Source organism: Arachis ipaensis, chromosome B4 (assembly GCF_059453495.1).
Source record: "Arachis ipaensis isolate K30076 ecotype BB chromosome B4, ASM5945349v1, whole genome shotgun sequence".
Classification (NCBI taxonomy): domain Eukaryota; kingdom Viridiplantae; phylum Streptophyta; class Magnoliopsida; order Fabales; family Fabaceae; genus Arachis; species Arachis ipaensis.
Window position 1 is genome coordinate 124,409,745 of NC_142439.1, and position 21,019 is coordinate 124,430,763.

Sequence of the window (21,019 nt, forward strand, 5' to 3'; positions counted from 1 at the left end):
ACATCATTCTAGTTGAATAGATTCTACCATTTATTTTCTTGGCCAAGTTATTTTGTCAACTAGCAAAATGATCAAGTCAAAATGTGTAAATTAGTATCATCAATTTAATATATATTACTTTGGGAGATTCAACTATTTCGATTTCATCATCATGGCATTCAAAGCTTCCTGCATTATACAGTCAGATACTAATAATAAGTGTCTGCTTTTGTCTGTTCCAGTGTATCCAAATGAGGACATTGTATGAAACAGTGAAATATTCAGTTAGTGAAGACAATGAATCACCGTTTGTTTTAACAGTTTGTTCATTGCTATCATTTTTACTGCTTGATCCTTCATCTGAGCTCCCTGATTGAAACTTCTCTTTGTCACCTATATCCCAATAATTTTTGTTAAATTGTTGAATTTTTACTATGATATTGAATTGATTCATTGAATATTTACTGTTTTTATTTTTTTCTAAACAGGAATGGCATCGAATCAAGCTAATGCAAGTGAAAATCCGACTAACATTCCAGCTTCTCAGTCAGGAAGTACAGCTGGAATCGCTTGTAAAAAAAAAGTTGCTAAGAATGCTCTTGGAAGTAGAACTGATGTAGGATGGGAGCACGGGATATCTGTTGGAGAAGATGGAAAGAAGATACAATGTAAATACTGTCATAAAATTTTTTCAGGAGGAGTTTATAGATTGAAACACCACTTAGCAGGAACTCAAAAAGATGTTGGGGCTTGTACAACTGTTAATGATGAAGTTAAGAAGCAAATGTGGGATGTTGTGAGTGGGTTACAAGTAAATTTGATGAAGAAAACAAACATGGGTGGGGCAAGCCCAGGAGAAGCTACTAAAGAAGTTGACACTACCGGTGAAAAAAGAAAGGGAAAAGAATTAGATGGCAACATATTCAAGAAAACACGCATTAGTACTCAAACAACAATCAACAATATATTTAAGAAGAATTTGAGAGAGGAAGTATGTTTAGAGATTAGTGCTTTTTTCTACAACAATGGCATCCCCTTTAATGTTTCAAGGAGTGAGGAATACAGTAGAATGTTTGAGAAAGCTATAAGATACGGACAAGGATTCAAGCCACCATCCTACCATGAATTAAGGGTGCCTCTTTTGAAGAAACACGTGGAGCTTGTTCAACAATCACTAGAGGAACATAGAGAATATTGGAAGCAGGTTGGTTGCACAATAATGACTGATGGTTGGACAGATAAGAGAAGACGGGCCATCCTAAATTTTTTGGTTAATAGTCCTAAAGGGACTGTTTTTTTGAAATCCATTGATGCCTCTCACATTACTAAGACAGCTGATAAAATCTTTAAAATGATAGATGATGTAGTTGAAGAGGTTGGTGAAGAAAATGTCATCCAAGTTGTCACCGATAATGCGGCTAACTACAAAGCTGCAGGAGAAATGCTAATGAAAAAGAGAAAAAAGTTGTTTTGGACGCCTTGTGCAGCACATTGCATTGATTTAATGTTAGAAGACTTGGAAAAAAAAGTAACACTTCACAAGGACACAATTTATAAAGGTAGAAAGATTACTACTTACATATATGCTAGAACTGCTCTTATTGCACTACTACACATCCACACTAAGGGGAAAGATTTGGTGAGGCCGGGTATGACCCGTTTTGCAACTTCTTACCTTACTTTGGGATGTCTCAATGACAACAAAGGTTCCTTAATAAAAATGTTTCTTTCTGATCAATGGACTTCTAGTAATTTTGCAAAGACAAAAGATGGAAAGATAATTGCAAGTGTGGTGTTAGATAAGGTGTTTTGGAAGGAAGTCGTAATTTGCTTGAGGGCTGCCTACCCTCTTCTTCATGTGCTTCGTATGGTGGATTCAGAAGAAAAGCCGGCAATGGGATTTATTTATGAAGAAATGACAAGTGCAAAGAAGAAAATACGAGATGCATTTCAAGGAGTTGAGACAAGGTAAAATGTCTAATTATTTTATTTTTTAATTAATGCATAAGAGTTGTACATAATGTTGAATGATACGTGTAAAGTGTAATTGTAAAATGTAATAACGGCAGAGGTAGAAAAGCAAAAGCCAAAGAGAGTTAAAAAATTTAAATTCTGAAAATATTGTTTATTTTGTAATTAATTTATTAATTTTTTTTATGTTTTAGTTATATACCTATTTGGGATATTATTGATGCAAGATGGGGCAACCAACTTCATAGGCCATTGCATGCTGCAGGCTATTATTTGAATCCTCAGATTCATTATAGCTCTGGTTTTAAAATTGCTTATGAGCTTAAGAAGCAGTTTTATGCTTGTATGGAAAGGATGACAGGAAATCCAGATTTAATCACTAAGATGGATGTTCAACTTGAAGATTTTAAAACTCGAAAAGAGTTTTTTGGTAGTAAAGTAGCTCAAAATGCAATTTATACTAAAACTCCAGCTCAATGGTGGGATTCTTATGGAGATCAGCATCCAGAGCTCCAACAATTTGCAATTCGTGTCTTGAATTTGACATGTAGTTCATCTGGATGTGAACGTAATTGGAGCGCTTTTGAGATGGTTAGTAATTAAATATAAATTGCATTTTACTTTTATAAATTTGGTTGTTAATTCTTCAATTCTATCTTATTGTTTGATTAATGTCTAATATTTTTTATCTACTTTTGAAAGGTTCACACAAAAAGGAGAAACCGTTTGAAAGCTAAAACCATGAATGATGTTGTGTTTGTGATGACAAATTCAAGATTAGCAAAGAAAAAACAAACTAGAAGAAGTCTTGATTATGACTATAGTCTTGATGAGTTGGACTCTGATGAAGAGTGGATTGTTGCTGACGAAGATGGAGAAGAAGAAGATTTAGATGCTCTAATCTCAGATCCTGATTTAAATGATGGAGCAAGTGGTAATAGAGTTGTTGGTGCCTCTAAGGATCTTTTGGCAATTCCTTATCTTGATGATGATGAGTTTGAAGAACTTCTCCAAAGACCTCTTCCTCCTGCTCCTGATAATGATGAAGATGGTAATGCAGAAGTTTGTGAAACTCGTGAAGATTTTATAACTGATGAAGAATAGAATGATTATTAAAAAACTTGTTTAGATTTTAGTTAATTAGTTGTTCATTCTAGTAGTTTGGTTGGTTTATTTGCTACTTGAATTTATTTTAGTGTCGTATGAACTTGTGAGTTGTGAATTTATGTTTTGATTTGTGAATTTGTGTTGAATTGTGACTTTTAACTTGTTATGGTATATATATTAGTTATAATTCTATGGATAATTTAGTTTATTTGAGATTTATTTTATTCTCTATAAAATTAGTTGTTGCTATTAAATTTTTCTAAATTTTTATAATTTACGAGTCATATTTACGTTTCGTCTCACGATTCAACGAATTACGATTTTGAGTTAGCTTAACGAGTCAAGATAAAAACTACGAGTTCACTACCTTGGGTATGCCTCTTCAAACCCAGGACGCGGCAACAGCGGTTCCTCGAAGATTTGCTCTTACTGTGGTAGAGGGGGCACACCGTGGATGTTTGTTAGAGCAAACATGGCTACCCTCCTGGCCACCTGCGTCATCCAAGGAGACCACGATTCCTTGATCGTGCCTCTGCCTCTGTTAATGCCAGCGTTGTGCGGACACCGCCTCGTGACTCTTCCACGCCGCCAGTTTCTTCTCATGTCCTAGTTCATGAAGAAATGAATCTTTAGAGAAGACACACAGAGCAGGCTTTGGGCCTCACTCCAGCCCAACACAACATCCTTCTAGCATTTCTGAAAAAGGCTGAATCTCAATCTTCAGACAGCAAGGATAAAAGCTTCTCATCCTCCACCCAAATTGGATTTCTTCCTGACCCAACTTTGGGTACCCATTATTTGTGTTCATTTCACACTTATTCTATTTTAAATAATTTCACTGCACAAAATAAATTTACAGACACTTAGATCATTGATTCTGGTGCCACGGATCATATTGCTTCCAATTTATCTTGGTTCATATTTTTTTCTAAAATTAATTCAGTTACTGTTCATATGCCTAATGGTTCTAAAGTTACTTCTTTTTATAAAAGTGTTGTTAAATTTTTAACTTCATTAACTCTTCATGATGTTCTTTACCTACCTCACTTCAATTTTAATATTATTTCTATTTCAAAAATAACTTTAATGATCAATTGTCAACTTACTTTTTCACGCTCTTCTTGTTTCTTACAAGACAACAATTTGAAGATGATTGGTTTGGGTAGCATGAGAGAAGGGTTGTATGTCCTTGAAACCTCCATCACAACAAATAATTCATTTCCTACTCATACAATAAACACCACTCATTCAACACCCATTACACCTTTCAATTTATGGCATTTTTGTTTAGGACATCTTTCTGGACAAAGATTAAAATTTTTACATAGATAATTTCCCTTTACTTCTATGCCTCATGATGAGCCTTGTGATGTTTGTCATTTTTCCAAGCAAAAGAAACTTTTGTTCTCTCCAAGTTTTAATAAAGCTAATGTAATTTTTGAATTATTGTATTTTGATATATGGGACCGTTTCGACAAAATTCAATCCAAAATCATAAATATTTTTTAACTATTGTTGATGATTTCAGCCGTTTCACTTGGGTAGTTTTATTGCAATAAAAAAGTGAAGTGCAAAATCATATCAAGAATTTTATTGCATTGGTCGAAACGCAATTTAACTCCAAAGTATATACGTTTCGACAATGAAACAGAATTTCTCTTACATGATTTCTTTTCTTCAAAGGGCACAATTTATCAACATAGTTGTGTTCAAACACCCGAACAAAATGGGAGAGTAGAATGTAAGCACCAACATATTTTAAATGTGGCTCGTACTCTCATGTTTCAATCTAATTTACCTCTATCATTTTGGTCCTATGTTGTCAATCATGCAGTTTATCTAATTAACTGAGTCCCTTCTTCTATAAATAATTTTAAAACTCCTTTTGAAATTTTATTTAATAAATCTTCTAATTATAATGATACAAAAGTTTTTGGTTGCTTATGCTATGTATCAACTCTCATGGCTAATCATTCTAAATTTGATCCAATGGCAAAGAAAGCTATTTTTCTTGGTTTTGAAAATGGAATTAAAGGGTACATTGTTTACACTTTAGAAAATAAAAAGTTTGAAATGTCCATGATAAATCGCTATTTTACGGTCTATTTTATACTGAATTGAGTGGATTTTATCCCTTATTCTCACACTTATTCATAGAATTTGCATGTTTTACATTTTCCTTCCTAATTTTGTGCTATGATTGAAAACATGCTTCTTTGGCCTTAAATTTGCTAATTCTAATCCTCTCTTATTATCATTCGATGCCGTGATATGTTTGTTAAGTGTTTTCAGGGTTTATAAGGTAGGAATGGCTTAGAGGATGGAAAGGAAGCATGCAAAAGTGGAAGGAATACAAGAAATTGAAGGAATTGCTAAGTTATCAATCCTGACCTCTTCGTACTAAATCGATCATAACTTGAGCTATAGAGGTCCGAATGAGGCGGTTCTAGTTGCGTTGGAAAGCTAACATCCGGTGCTTCAAAATGATATGTAATTTGTCATAGTTGCCTTGCTGTTAGGCGATGCGTACGCGTGGATAGTGCGTCAGACAAGCGACGCGTACGTGTGGGCGACACGTACGCGTGACAGAGCCACGTGCTACACGTATCAGAGGCTGCAGAGTGGGCAGAATGAGGGGAATCAATTCACATATTTATTCATTCACACTTTCATACACATTAGTTAAGTTTTAGATGTAGTTTTCTAGAGAGAGGCTTTCTCCTCTCTCTAGGTTTTTAGGGTTTTTAGTCTTTGTCATTTTCAATTTCAGATTTCTAATTTGGTTTGATTTAGCTTTCTTCTACTCTTATTTATTCTATACTTTAGTTATCTATTTCTCTTTGTGATTTTCTCATTTTGCTAAACTAGTTTATGAATCCTCCATGTTAGATTCAAATTCTTATTAATGCAATTTGAGGTATTTTATGTTTATTGTTTCTTTCTTCATTTGTTGGTATTGATTCCTTACAATTGGTTGTTTAGGTTTAATATTCCTTGTTAATTTTCTATGTTTTTATTTTGTGCCTTCCAAGTGTTTAATAAAATGCTCGGTTGGGTTTTAAATTAGATTTCTCTATTCTTAACTTGGATTGATTATTTAGAGACTCTTGAGTTGTCAAAAGTCTTTTATTGATTGGTAATTGAGACTTGCTAGTTGGCTTAGACTTCACTAAATCTAATCTTTGATTAGGACTTGTGAACCTAAGTTGATTTTTCTCACTTGACTTACCTTCATTGTTAGAGGTTAACTAAGTGAAAGCAAAAGGCAATTACCATCACAATTGATAATGATAATTAGGATAGGACTTCTAATTATCAATCCTTGCTAAGAGTTTTTCTTAGTTTTTAGTTTATTTTATTATCATTTTACATTCCTTGTTCAACATTTAAAAACCCCAAAAAATATACTTTTCCATAACCAATTATAAGTACACCTCCCTGCAATTCCTTGAGAGACGACTCGAGGTTTAAATACTTCGGTTTATTTTTATTGGGTTTGTATTTGTGACAAACAAATTAAATTTGATTGAGGTTGATTTGTAGGTTTAGATCTATACTAGCAACGAAGTTATTTTGTGAATTTCTTTACCGATATTTTTCTCTTCATCAATTTTTGGCGCTGTTGCCGGGGAATTGCAAACGTGTGCCTTATTATTGGTTATTGTAAATATTTGCTTTTGCTTGTTTGCTAGTTTTTGTTAGTTTTAGGACTTTATTGCTTATTTTTATTAGTTTTTATTTTTATTAGTTACCATGAACTCTCACCCCTTTGGCTATGATTTTGGTTACAATTATGTTGTAGGAAGTGGAGATTATAATGAAGGCTTGCATCAAATGGGATAATCAAAGATGGGAGGAGCCACAAGGATTTGATCAACCCTCTTGGCAACAACTCCCTCCAATGTACCATGAGCAACAACCATTCCATGATGCATACCAAGATAATGGTTATGGTGGACCTCTTCGTGACAATCAACACCCACCACAAAATACCTATGAACTCCCTCCTCAACATAGCTTTGAACCACCATACTCACAAGCCCCATGTTACCAAACACCCCCATATGACCCTAATCCTTACCCACCATACCAAGAGCCTTATGAGCCTTATAAGTCATACTTAGAACCACCCCCATTCTAACACAATTACTCCCAAGAACCACCACCTCAATATACACCACCTCCATATCCCTATCAAAATGAACCCTCTCCATATCCTTATCAAGATGAACCACCCTCCTATCACGAACCCTTTCTCCCAAATAATGAACCCTCCTATCCACCCCAAGCTCCAATAGATGATTCTCTCACCTTATTACTTCAAGAGAAACATGAAACTCAAAGGATGACACTAGAATTTGTGGCTACCTTGACCGAGGTAGTAAACACTTTGGCTTCCCATTACTCCTACACTCAAAGCACTTCCATTGCTAATTGTGGAGAATCAATAGAAAAGTGTAGTATGAAGGAGAGATTAGAAACTCCGGTGGAGAACAAGGAATGGGATTTTGTATTGGAACAACTGGAGGAAGCTATAATCGTTGAAGAGGAAGAAGTGGTCGAAGACTTAGGAGATGCTGAACCTCCATGGGAATCTAGAGTTGTAGAGTATTCCTCCAAGAAACTCAAAATGAATGTTGAGGAGAATAGTGCACAACCTCCAAGGCATGTTTCTTATGAAGAATTAGACGGAATAAATCAAGAAGCAAGTTTCCTTGGTGATGATGATCATGAGCCAAGCCATCCTAGTGATGAACTTGCATCCGCAATTGAACCCCTTGAATTTGAAGAACCTTCTCCGAGTAAATCTGAAGGAGATGCTGAGGTAGACTTTTCTCAACCTCCAACTTATGACTTGAGTGACAGGAAAGAATTAGAAAAACTTGATAAGGGAGCGATTGAAGTTGAAGAAGCTTGCAAAGAGGTGGAAGAATTCAAAGAAGAGCACAAGGGAGTGAAATCTGCAAGATCATTAGAAACACCTCTCCTGAAGCCATTACCATCCAATACAACATTCAAGTCGGTAAAATTCTTATCCTTAACCTTTACTTTCCCACTTGAATATGGTTTACTTTAGACGAATGGTCAACTTAGAGCTCTTTGTAGCTTTAAGAGTAAGAGGGAGATGGTTAGTGGTTGGCAGCACAATCCTAGTTCCTTATGGTTGGAAGTCCAAGATCTAAGTGCAATAGTTGGTATAGTTCCCATTTGATTAGGTCTAAGAAGATGTCTTGGTGCGTAAATGAGAATTCTTCAACCTTGTCACCCGAATGGAAGCATGAATATCAAGAAGAAAGGGTGATGACCAACAAGGTTTGGGACCCCAGAATACGCCTCAATCTTCATCAATCTTGGGGCCTTGTCACTTGTTCAAATTTGCTTGGAAGCTTGATGCATCTAGTTTGGGATCCCGGAGGCTATGGGAATTGCAAACATTGGTGGGGATTCCTGGACGAGTTCAAGCACAAGCCACCATGACAAGGAGCTCACCACATGTCCAACTTAAGGACTTTAACTAAAAGTGCTAGGTGGGAGACAACCCACCATGGTATATTCTTCCTATTTTCTCTTTTGTTTATATTAGTAATAAGTTAAATTATTATTTTTAGTTATGTTTATTTCGTTTAATTTATGGTTTAGTTGTTTAATAATTTCTGGTGTTGATATATATAAAAAAATTTGCACTTGACGCGTAAGCGTCAATGACGCGCACGCATCATATGGAAGTTGGCTCCTTATTAAAAATGAACAGAAAATTACGCTGAAACCGCGCGGGAGGGGTGCCTGGCGCACAAGCACCCCCACACGTATGCGTGGCCCACGCGTACGCGTCACCTGCATTTTTGTCAACCCACGCGTAAGCGTCAATGATGCGTACGCGTGGTGTGAAAAAATCGGCGTTTTTTGGTCAATTGAACAGAGAGTTGGGCTGCCACTGTGCTGGAATCGCGCGTTTAGCATGCGAGTAGTCACGCGTACGCGTGACCGACGCTCACGTGTCAGTGTTCATTTTTGGCCATCCACGCGTACGTGTGGACGACGCTTACACGTCGCATGGCTGTTTCTGTTTTCACGCGTACGCATGACCTGCGCACGTGCATCGCATCCTGTTTCTCATTTTTTTTCTTCTTTCTTCTCTCCTATCTCTTTCTTTCTTCCTCCCTTCTTACTTCCTTCTCCTCTCTTCTCATCCTTATTCTCTTTCTTTTTCTTTTGTTTTTTACATTTGTATACTCGCATTCATGGCATTTTAACTTTGTTGTTTCTTCTCCTTTTCTCTTCTATATTTCTTATTTTCACATTGGTGTTAAATTTTCTTACTCATCTGCTGCATATTTCCTGCCTTGTAATGGGTGCTTCTTGACTTGTTTGCTATTTAGTTGACATGCCCTTTACTTCTATTGTTTTCTCACCTACATGTTGTAGCTACCATGTAGTTGAGAACCTTTTTATTTGGCACTAACCCGTATATGCTTTATTTCTTTTCATATCTTTGCTTGTGAGTTCTTTTCCTTCCTTTTTCTCTTCTTTCAGGATGGCCACCAAGAGAGAAAAAGGAAAAGTTTCTAATTAGGGCAATAAACAAGTCTGTCACACAATCTTTGGTGAAAAAGCATCAGTTGGAGCAACCCATCCACTTGCACATCTTTGCATGCACCGAGGACGGTACAATCTTTAAGTGTGGGGAGGTTGATACCGACTTCCGTGGGTTAGTTACTCCCTATCTCAACACCAATGTTTAATTTTCTGTGTAGTTAATTGTTGCATTGCATGATAGATTGCATGTGTAGTTAATTGTTTGCATTTATGTACTACTTGGTGGAAGTAATGAATTCTTTTCCAAGAAACTTTTTAAAGCATTTCACTAATTTGAATTAAAATTTTTGTTGAACTTGTTTGAAAAAATTTAATTTGGAACATGATTTTAGATCTCAAACACACAAACCCAGTGAGATTTTGAGCCTATTTGATTGGTTGCATCTTATCAACTAATATTTTATTCTTGGCGTGTATTGTTCTCTCTAAAATTGTGATCTTCGTCTTGCTTAATTCTATATTTCCATTGTTTGATGTATGCATGCACTTATGTGATTGATGCATTGTTTCACTAAGCTTACATGCCCATATGGCCTTACCTTTCATTATCCTTTGCAAACCAATTTGAGCCTATTTTACCCCTTTTATTCTTTACTTTAGCACATCACTATCTCTAAGCGGAAAACAATAATGTCCTTAATTTGAATCCTTGGTTAGCTTAGATTAGTGAGAGTGTTCATGATTTAAGTGTGGAAAAATTGAGTTTGTTCATATTTGGTTTGGGAATTGGGTGTTGTATATTCTTGTTAAAATGTGAAAGAGATAGTTGAACATATATTCTTGCATTCAATACCTTAATCATATGCATTGAGAAAAATAAAAGAAAAGAAAAAAAGAAAGAAAAAAAGAAAAAAATAATAATAAAAAGGGGACAAAATGCCCCAAAGTAAATGATGGTAGCAATGCATATGTACTGTACTCATATTTGGGATGCATGAATATGTGGCAAAAGATAGTTAATGGGCAGTTAGATTTTATATTATGATCACATGGATTGTCTTAAGTTAGGTGGAAAGTTTAGGTTAATCAAAGATTCAGATTTTAGTCCACTTGACCAAATACAATCCTACCTTGACCCTAACCCCATTACAACCCTTAAAAGACCTCTTGATATGTGTAGTCATGCATTAAAATTTTGTTGATTGTTAGATGAAGAGCAAGTCTTAGAAAGCAAGATTAGTAGAGAATTGAGAGAATCAAACCTTAAACACCTGAACGATTAGAGTGTATACACTTCCGGTGAGGGTTCGATGCTCAATTCTTTGTTCCCGACTTTCACGAGCTTTCTTCTTGCAAGTCTACTTGAACTTTATTTTGAGATTTGATTTAGTGAAATCCAGTTTATATTTGTTCTTGGAAGATTTATTTACTTTAAACCAAGTAGGTAGGAGCATTTTTGCATGTAGTTGCATTCATATAGATAGGTCGCATTTAATAAGTCTTACCGTTCCTCTTCACTCTTATGGTTCTCTTGAGCTTAGCATGAGGACATGCTAATGTTTAAGTGTGGAGAGATTGATTAACCGCTATTTTACGGTCTATTTTGTACTGAATTGAGTGGATTTTATCCCTTATTCTCACACTTATTCATAGAATTCGCATGTTTTAGATTTTCCTTCCTAATTTTGTGCTATGATTAAAAACATGCTTCTTTGGCCTTAAATTTGCTAATTCTAATCCTCTCTTATTACCATTCAATGTCGTGATATGTTTGTTAAGTATTTTCAGGGTTTATAGGGCATGAATGGCTTAGAGGATGGAAAGGAAGCATGCAAAAATGGAAGGAATACAAGAAATTGAAGGAATTTCTAAGTTGTCAATCCTGACCTCTTTGTACTAAATTGATCATAACTTGAGCTACAGAGGTTCGAATGAGGCGGTTCCAGTTGTATTGGAAAGCTAACATCCGGGGCTTCGAAATGATATGCAATTTGCCATAGTTGCCTTGCTGTTAGGCAATGCGTACGCATGGATAGTGCGGCAGACAAGCGACGCGTACGCGTGGGCAACGCGTACGCGTGACAGAGCCACGTGCTGCACGTATATTTTTTGCCCAGTTTCAAGCCCAAAAATGAAGATTAGAGGCTGCAGAGTGGGCAGAATGAGGGGAATCAATTCACACATTCATTCATTCACACTTTCATATACATTAGTTAGGTTTTATATGTAGTTTTCTAGAGAGAGAGGCTCTCTCCTCTCTCTAGGTTTTTAGGGTTTTTAGTCTTTGTCATTCTTAATTTCAAATTTCTACTTTGGTTTGATTTAGCTTTCTTCTACTCTTATTTATTCTATACTTTAGTTATCTATTTCTCTTTGTGATTTCCTCATTTCACTAAACTAGTTTATGAATCCTCCATATTAGATTCAAATTCTTATTAATGAAATTTGAGATATTTTATGTTTATTGTTTCTTTCTTCATTTGTTGGTATTGATTTCTTGCAATTGGTTGTTTAGGTTTAATATTCCTTGTTAATTTTTTATGTTTTTATTTTGTACCTTCCAAGTGTTTGATAAAATGCTTGGTTGGGTTTTAAATTAGATTTCTCTATTCTTAACTTGGATTGATTATTTAGAGACTCTTGAGTTATCAAAAGTCTTTTGTTGATTCGTAATTGAGACTTGCTAGTTGGCTTAGGCTTCACTAAATCTAGACTTTGATTAGGACTTGTGAACCTAAGTTGATTTTGCTCACTTGACTTACCTTCATTGTTAGAGGTTAACTAAGTGAAAGCAAAAGGCAATTACCATCACAATTGATAATGATAATTAGGATAGGACTTCTAATTATCAATCCTTGCTAAGAGCTTTTCTTAATTTTTAGTTTATTTTACTATCATTTTACATTCCTTGTTCAACATTTAAAAATCCCAAAAAATATACTTTTCCATAACCAATTATAAGTACACCTCCCTGCAATTCCTTGAGAGACGACCCAAGGTTTAAATACTTCGGTTTATTTTTATTGGGTTTGTATTTGTGACAAACAAATTAAATTTGATTGAGGTTGATTTGTCGGTTTAGATCTATACTAGCAACAAAGTTATTTTGTGAATTTCTTTACCGAGATTTTTCTCCTCATCAGTCCAGAAACATTATTTTCTATGAAATGGTAATACCTTTTGCCACTGGTACTAAATCTGTTTTAAACATACCAAACCCACCCATGTCCGAAACAAAACGATTCCATGAAACACCAACCGAACAACCCATTTCCCTTCCCATTGGGCCTAAATCATTACCCATTGACCCACCCATACTTCATCATCAACCTAATACACCTCAGTTCATCTCTTCCCCTCCTTCACAATCCTTAACCTCGTCTCATGCACTACAAAAAAATATGATTAAAAGGGCACTAATATTAAGGCGGTTTAATATAACCGCCGTATTATTCCCTTATTTCACCATTTTCCTCTCATGCCATAATGTCTATGTTAAAAGCGCTACATTTTGACATTTGTTATACCCGCCACTCTCTCCATTTGTTTTATTATTTTTTTAATAAAACTAAAAGAGCTGATGAGAGTGAGAGGAAGTGATGCTTTTAAACATATGAGAGTGAGAATACGAAACCCTAACAATCGTGCCACCATTCATCTCCACAGCGAAGCCATTTTTGCCTCCGATTGAGCTTTTGCGACTTGATTCTTCGGTCTCGATCTGAAATTTGTCACCGCCATAAGCGACGTCGTTGTTGTTGGCCTCCGACTGTGCTTCTGCGATTTGGTTTTTCTTCTTTGTGAATCACTAATTACTAATTTGATCTACTTCATCTTCTTATTTGAATTTTTCTAATTAGATCTTCATATTTTTGATCTGGTTCATGTCTATAAAGCTGACGAATTTGTTGCTAATATATTCCCAATCGCAGATTTTTAGTTTCGTAACTGATTTTTCATTTGATTATTAGATCTCTATTTGTAACTAATATTTTGTAACTGATTGCTAATATTTTTCATTTGATTTTTAGTTTCGTAACAGATATTTCGTAACTGATTGTGATATTTGAATTATTAGATCCATTTTCTGATTCTCAATTTTTGTTTCAATGTATCGATTAGCTTCCAAGCTAGCCTCCTCCATCACTTCGTCGACCTCATGGAGCGTTGTATGAACAATTACACTCTCCTTCTCCATTCTTGTTTCTTCCGTTTATACGAATTACAATCATCATTTTTGTTTGTGTTGCTGGAACAGATACACTGCGTGGTTATTTCAAGTAGAAACTATACGAGCAAAGACATCAACTTTGGCGTTGGAGCTCGTGCTACAATTCTTCAGAGTGTCACTAAGGTTGCTAATGCTGTCAAAGTTACCATGGGACCCAAGGTATTCTTGAGTTTGTTTGGGATTGAATAATGAAATTGACATGATTAGTGTGAAAATTTACTTTATTTAGTTATTTTTTTTGAATGTTTGTTGTTTTTTGGTTGGTTGAATTAGGGTCGTAATGTAATTATTGAGAAAAGTTATAGGAACCCAAGGATCACAAATGATGGTGTGACAGTAGCTAAGAGTATCAAATTTCAGGATAAGGCTAAGAACATTGGTGCTGATCTTGTTAAGCAGGTTGCCAAGGCTACCAACACTGCTGTTGGAGATGGTGAATTTACTTTTCATTAAGGATTTGTGTTTTCTTTGATGATATTGCTTTAGTATGAATTCTAGCTGAAGCAATTTTGAACTCAGAAGGAATTATTTTCGATCATGAGGCATCAAGTTATTTATTTATTTTTAAAAAATAAATGTCAGAATGTATTTTCCATGATTGTTCAAGTATCAAAAAATTTTAAGGTATTTTTCCATGTTGTTCATAACTTAGATCTATTTATCTAACAAGTCTATGTTTCTTATGTGATTCCAGGTACAACTTGTGCGACTGTGTTAAGTCAGGCAATACTGACAGAAGGTTGCAAATCGATCGCAGCTGGTGTAAATGTCATGGATTTGCGTAATGGAATAAATAAGGCAGTTGATGCTGTAATTACTGATTTGAAAAGCAGGGCAGTAATGATAAGCACACCTGAAGAGATAACCCAGGTACAAGCGTCTTTCAGAAAAAAATTCCTCTTTCTGAATGAATTTTTGCTTAAAATATTATGAAGTATACTCTATACTCTCTCTCTCTCTCTCTCTATATATATATATATATATATATATATCAATTCATTACTTTTATTTATTATTGCTTTCTTTGGAAACGGATAATTCTTGAGATTATGTTTGTAGAGCAACTAGAATTACTATTGTGGCTGAAAAAGAAAATTAAGATGCATGTTTGTACTCTGAGTTCAAGAGTATGTTCTTCCTTCTTAGACTGAGATCTTTTCTTAAGCATAAAGTGTTCTAATTGTTCTTGTTTTCATGGTTGACAGTGTATTATTTTGGTAGGGAGAATGAGTTATGTTACCAAATACTAGTGAGTTCCTTCTTGTATATATCTATCTAGCCAATTTTATTCATGATTGTATTCTTACTATGATCTGTCTTTCATCTTCTTCTTTTTCAACTCTATATCTGTCTAGCTAGCTAGCTACATTTGATTTATTATTAATATTGTACCCATTCTAATAATAATATATCTAATACACATTCTCATGTCCATTTACCTTACGTTTTGCAAGATCTTTGTACCCAACATAAATTATCTCACTGTTAGGACTAAGGTGTGTTTGATTTTATACAAACTGAGGTCCATGGTTTAAACTTGAACTATGCCACATGGTTTCTGGCATTTTCACTGTCTCACGAATAAATGTTTGTGTTCTCTGCTGACATTAAACCATTGTAAGAGTCAAACAATGGACGGAAGGTCAAGATAGGAGTTGGAGTTGGAGTCTCAGTTGGCGTATTATGTGGCCTTCTCTTAGCATTCTGTTTGATATGGAAAAGACGAAAAATGGCCACTCTAAAAGGTAAAAGTTCTCTGCTTTTCTTAAGTAAAGTAACTTCTTGAATTATTATAATTAAGATTAATTAATAACTTGTCTTAAGATCATGTAGAGACTAATGCAGCATTAAAGGATCAGTCCAAGAAAGAACAAGAGGAAGATCCAGAGGTTCCATTATATGACCTATCAGTTATAGCTTCTTCCACTAATAACTTTTCACACAAAAATAAGCTTGGAGAAGGTGGTTTTGGACCTGTGTTTAAGGTAATTAGACATATGAAGCCACTTTTCTTTTTAACAATCTTAGAATAACAAATGAAATTCTCTTGTGTCTCTTACAATATTTGAAATTGATAAATGGCAGGAACATTAGAAAATGGGCAAAGAATTGCAGTTAAAAGACTTTCAGCTAGTTCCGGACAAGAGATCAAGGAATTTAAGAATGAAATTGCCTTGATAGCCAAACTTCAGCATCGTAATCTTGTAAAGCTTCATGAATATTGCATGTTAAAAAGCTAATTAAAAAGCTTTGATAGGAAGAGTGGTGTTAGGGGATCTTAATCAAAGTAAATAAAAAGATAGATGCCGGGTTTAAAGAAGGGATTAATGTGCTTTGGTTTCTAATTTTGTGTTTTTCTAACTGGTTGTCAACTGTCAAGAAGGCTTAGGGTGTTCGTTAGTGGGTACCTTCTTGAAATCACTTGTGAATGCATCCCTGGTTGCCAAGAAGGTTTTCTCTCTCTCTCACTCTCAAACACACACACACACACTCTACTTTCTCTCTCTAAATATTGTTTTGTTTATGAATGTGCATATGTGTTATGTGAGGGTTAGTCTTTTTTGATATATATATTTAAATTGTATGTTGAATTGTCTCAGTTAAATTTTGCAACTGAGAAACAAAGAAGAGAGCAATTGAATGGCAAATACAAAATACTGAGAAGTCTTTTCCCAAGCCCCACAAAGGTATACAACACTTATAAACTTGTTTACCAATTTTTATAAATCAAACTAATAGGTTGAGTCTGCTATTAATAGATGGATAGAGCCTTTGTGGTGGGTGATGCCATTGAATATAGCAATGGAATATATCGTATTGGTCTAACGGTTGTGTTGCGAAGAATGTTAAATCTGATTGTGTCAATGGAAGTAGCAGTGATGGGTTCTTGAAATATAATCACTGTATTGCAGTAGTTCGTATAGCAGTTCCTTTATCCATAGAGCATTAAGCATAAAATATAATAATACTGATAACGAATTATTGGGGACAAAAATAAAAGAAAAGTTATTATTAATTACTTGGCAGCATTACAGTGAGGGTAGCACTTGCTTGATCTTCATTCCATTCATAAAATGGTTCAAAATCTTGATAAACACGGTTAGGTGCTGCTGATGATTGTGCCATTTTTTATTTTTTTATGATAATTTTTGCTATTAGATTGTTATGTAGTTATGTTATTATTATCTCTTATGTTGGAGAATGAAATGAAAGCTCTAAGAATTGTTGCTTATATACACTTGAATAAATGGATATAATGTAGATTCTTCTGATCCATTTTTTTTAATAATTATTATTACTTTCTTTTCGTAGAATCCTTGACTTTTTGTATTGGCGATGCTAAAACCTCTTAAATAAAATTGGTTAGCTTGTTTTCTTAGGTAAAAGAAATATTTGTCGTATATTATTTTTTATTTGTGCACAGTTTCACCTAATTTGTTATTACTAATTTTTTTGGTATTTTTTCTTGGCAGATTATTGATAACTTGGAACAAAGATTTTACAAGAATTTACGTAATGAAAACTTGGCTTCAGAGAATGTTGTCTTATGTATATATAAAAAATTGTTATAGTTGTATATTTATAGTTAAAAAATTATGTTATATTTGATACTTTGTATATGAATTATTATTTTTTATTTCCAATACTAAAAAATTATATATTATTATGTTTAATACTTTGTTTGAGTTGTATAATATTTTGTTTATGAATTATGATTTTTTGTTATTGTGAAATTTTAGTAAAAAAATTATTTGTTTAACGCGATAAAAATAACTGTAAAAATTACTTTTTAAACGATAAAAATTATCACTTTTATCCGGTAAAAAGGGCAGTTTGTAGCTGCCATTTTAAACAGCATAAAATGTCATTTTAATTCGGTAAAAATGGCGGTTTCAAATGCCATTTTAACCAATAAAAATGCCTTGTCAAGGTAAAAATGGCGGTTCAAAATGCCGTTTTAACCTAGTAAAAACGGCGGTTTCAAACGCCATTTTAACCAATCAAAAATGTCACTCTAAGGTAAAAATGGCGGTTTATAAATGCCATTTTAACCAACAAAAACCGCCGTTTTATCCTGGAAATAACGGCGGTTTGAACCGCCGTTTTAACCCACAAAAAAATGCCATTTTATCTGGAAATAACGGCGGTTTGAACCGCCGTTTTAACCCAACTCAAAAACCGCCGTTTTAACCAGGTAATTGTGGCGGTTTTTCGAAAACCGCCGTAATAACCAAATGGCGCTTCAAATTATGGCGATTTTTCTTGAGCGCCGTTCAAGGTAATAATGGCAGTTCAAACCGCCGTAATAACCCTAAAAAACCGCCATAATTACCAAATTTTTTTGTAGTGATGCTTCCCAATCAGACATAATCTCTCCTACACCGTCCTCAACCATTCATCCTACCATCCGTCACAGTTTTCGTCAAAGACACCCCCAATCGTCTCGCTGACTACATTTGCGGCTCTTCTCTCACTACTCCAACTCCATTATCTTCAACTTATAAGTATTCTATTTCTTCTGTTCTGTCTTTGACCTCTCTTTCCCCTTCTCATCAAAAATTCATTTTATCCTTGCATTCTGAAATTGAGCTAAAGTCTTTTTAAGACGCCAATAAATATTCTCATTGACGCAGTGCTATGAAAAATGAACTTGTTGTTCTGGATTTGAATCAAACTTGGTCTGTTGTGGATTGTCCTCCTGGTGTAAAACCCATTGACTGTAGCTGGGTGTATCAGATCAAGCGTCGCCCTGATGGTTCTGTGGAACGCTATAAGGCTCGTCTTGTAGCAAAAGGATTCACACAAAAAGAAGGGGTGAATTTCTTGGAGACTTTTTCTCCGGTAGTAAAACCAGCTACAATCCGACTTGTATTAGCTCTGACTTCTATGAAGAGGTGGCCTATCCATCAACTAGATGTTAACAATGCTTTTTTGCACGGAGATTTATCTGAAGAAGTTTACATGACATTACCTCCTAGAATCAGTTCTAGTCATCCAAATCAGTGTTGTAAACTACTGAAATCACTGTACAGTTTGTGCCAATCAAGTCGTATGTGGTATAAAAAATTATCCAAACTTTTAATTTCTTGTGGATACCAGCAGACTCTATCTGATTACAGTCTTTTTGTCAAAATTATTGATGCTGAAGTTTCTGTCTTATTGGTGTATGTTGATGATATTATTCTCACTGGCAATTCTATTTTTGAGATGGTTACTATTAAATCTATTTTAAATCAGCATTTTAAAATCAAAGATTTGGATACTCTTAAATATTTTTTGAGTATTGAAGTTGCTCATTTTGCTCAAGAAATTTCTTTATCTCAAAGAAAGTATTGTGTTGATTTATTGGAAAATTCTAGCTTGTTGGGTGCTAAACCAGCATCTGTTCCCATGGACAGTTCTACAAAGTTACATCAGGACAATAGCCCTTTGCTTTCTGATCCTTTAATTTATCGACGTCTTGTTGGCCGCCTCCTTTACCTTACTACTATGTGGCCTGACATTACATACGCTACACAGCAGCTTAGCCAATACATGGCTTCTCCTACTGAATCCCATTTTCGTGTAGCAAATTGGGTTTTGAGATATTTGAAGTCTAATCCAGGCAGAGGTCTTTTCTTTTCACGTGACTCTTTTGTTCATATATGTGAATTCAGTAATTCTAATTGGGCGGGTTGTCCAGATACTTGTCGTTCTTTAACTGGTTATTGTTTCTTTTTGGAAAAGTCTCTGATCTCTTGGAAAACAAAGAAGCAATCCACTATTGCCAGATCTTCAACAGAAGCAGAGTATAGGGCTCTTGCAAACACCACGTGAGCTTCAATGGTTGATCAATATGCTGCATTTTCTTCAAATTCCAATTGATCGCACTCCTATTATTTTTTGTGATAATCAGAGCGCTCTACACATTGTAGCAAATCCTATTTTTCATGAGCGAACTAAACACTTGAAAGTTAATTGTCATGTGGTCCGTCAAAAGGCTCAAACTGGAATGATGAAACTTCTTCCTGTCTCTTCTTCAGGACAATTGGCTGACATCTTTACTAAACTATTGTCCCCTCATCTCTTTATTCTTAATCTCTCAAAACTAGGAGTTTTTGATATTTTTCATCCTCCAACTTGTGGGGACGTATTAGAACAATAATAAGTAGTTGTGTTAGAGTAATAATAAGTGGTTGAAAGTTAGTAGTTGGTAGCTAAATATTTATGAGGTTAGTTTGAAAGATCCTTATAAATAGCATGACTCTTTATCATGTAAACAATAACTTTAATACATATCTTTTATTTTTTTATCTTTATTTTCTTGTTAACGACATATATATAAATATAAAGTATTTTTTAAATAAATTATAATAATATTTTAATATTTTATTAATATTAAAATATAATTAAATTTTTAATTATTTTTAATATTATTTTAATTATATAAAATATTTATATTTTAAACTCATTTTTTCTATTAGATTGGGTTGATTGTGTGCGAGTTTGTGTGTATGAGATGTATGTTTTATTTGTGTGTTGGCATTTTTTTTATGTTTTGGGTGTTGTGAACTTGTGATCTAGTCTGTACAATGATAAAAAAAATATTATTGCTAGAATAATTGATAAATAATATTAAATGTAATAAATATGTAATTATATATATTATATATATAAATTATAAATATTAAATTAAATATGATAATTTTGAGTTATAGTTTTTTTAACAATATTATCATATTAAATGAATGAATGAGATATAAATAGATCTCTTATGTAATGCGAAATCTGTAATTAATTTAATTATAAAAGAATATATCAAATTATCAATTCCAAATATAAAATATAATAAATAGAGAAAATATTTCTGTAGGCGCACTATACATTAGCAGCTAAAAATAATGTTACAGATTTACAGGCACAGCTGTAGGAACATAAAACATGAATATCCAATATAATTGGCAATTTGCAACAATGTTAAAATTTATTTCCCCGTATATTTCAAAAGACTCTCATAGCTTTTCTTGATTTGCACAAGTAGTCTTGATTCTGGAAAGTTGATTCAGCCATATGCTTATTAATGAAAGATCTCATTTATCTTCACTAGCCGCTCAACAGGTACACAGCCACTTTTTTATTATTTTCAAAAAGTTAATTTTTATATTTTTATTTTTAAAATTATAAATTTAATAAAACAATTTAAAAAATAAAAAT

At 34.1% G+C, this 21,019-nt stretch overlaps 2 protein-coding genes across 11 annotated transcripts; both read left to right on the forward strand.

The window, feature by feature from the left end:
* Window positions 1-469: 469 nt before the first annotated feature.
* On the forward strand, window positions 470-3,054 carry LOC107639582 (uncharacterized). Its single transcript, XM_088483935.1, has 3 exons — window positions 470-1,947; window positions 2,145-2,541; window positions 2,653-3,054. Exons 1-3 carry the CDS (start codon window positions 470-472, stop codon window positions 3,052-3,054), a joined length of 2,277 nt encoding a protein of 758 aa, XP_088340061.1.
* A 10,017-nt stretch (window positions 3,055-13,071) lies between these two features.
* Window positions 13,072-17,499, forward strand: LOC107639583 (chaperonin CPN60-like 2, mitochondrial). Of its 10 annotated transcripts, XM_088483940.1 has the most exons (11): window positions 13,073-13,763; window positions 13,853-13,984; window positions 14,099-14,258; window positions 14,520-14,695; window positions 15,031-15,074; window positions 15,280-15,570; window positions 15,659-15,810; window positions 15,911-16,276; window positions 16,426-16,512; window positions 17,138-17,205; window positions 17,299-17,499. In XM_088483940.1, coding segments are annotated over exons 1-6 (573 nt in total). In that variant the 5' UTR covers window positions 13,073-13,703; the 3' UTR covers window positions 15,281-15,570; window positions 15,659-15,810; window positions 15,911-16,276; window positions 16,426-16,512; window positions 17,138-17,205; window positions 17,299-17,499. The 10 variants fall into 10 exon arrangements, with proteins under 10 accessions (XP_088340068.1, XP_088340066.1, XP_088340063.1 ...); XM_088483937.1 differs by having other exon boundaries at window positions 15,911-16,512; XM_088483939.1 differs by lacking the exon at window positions 17,138-17,205.
* Window positions 17,500-21,019: the final 3,520 nt, after the last annotated feature.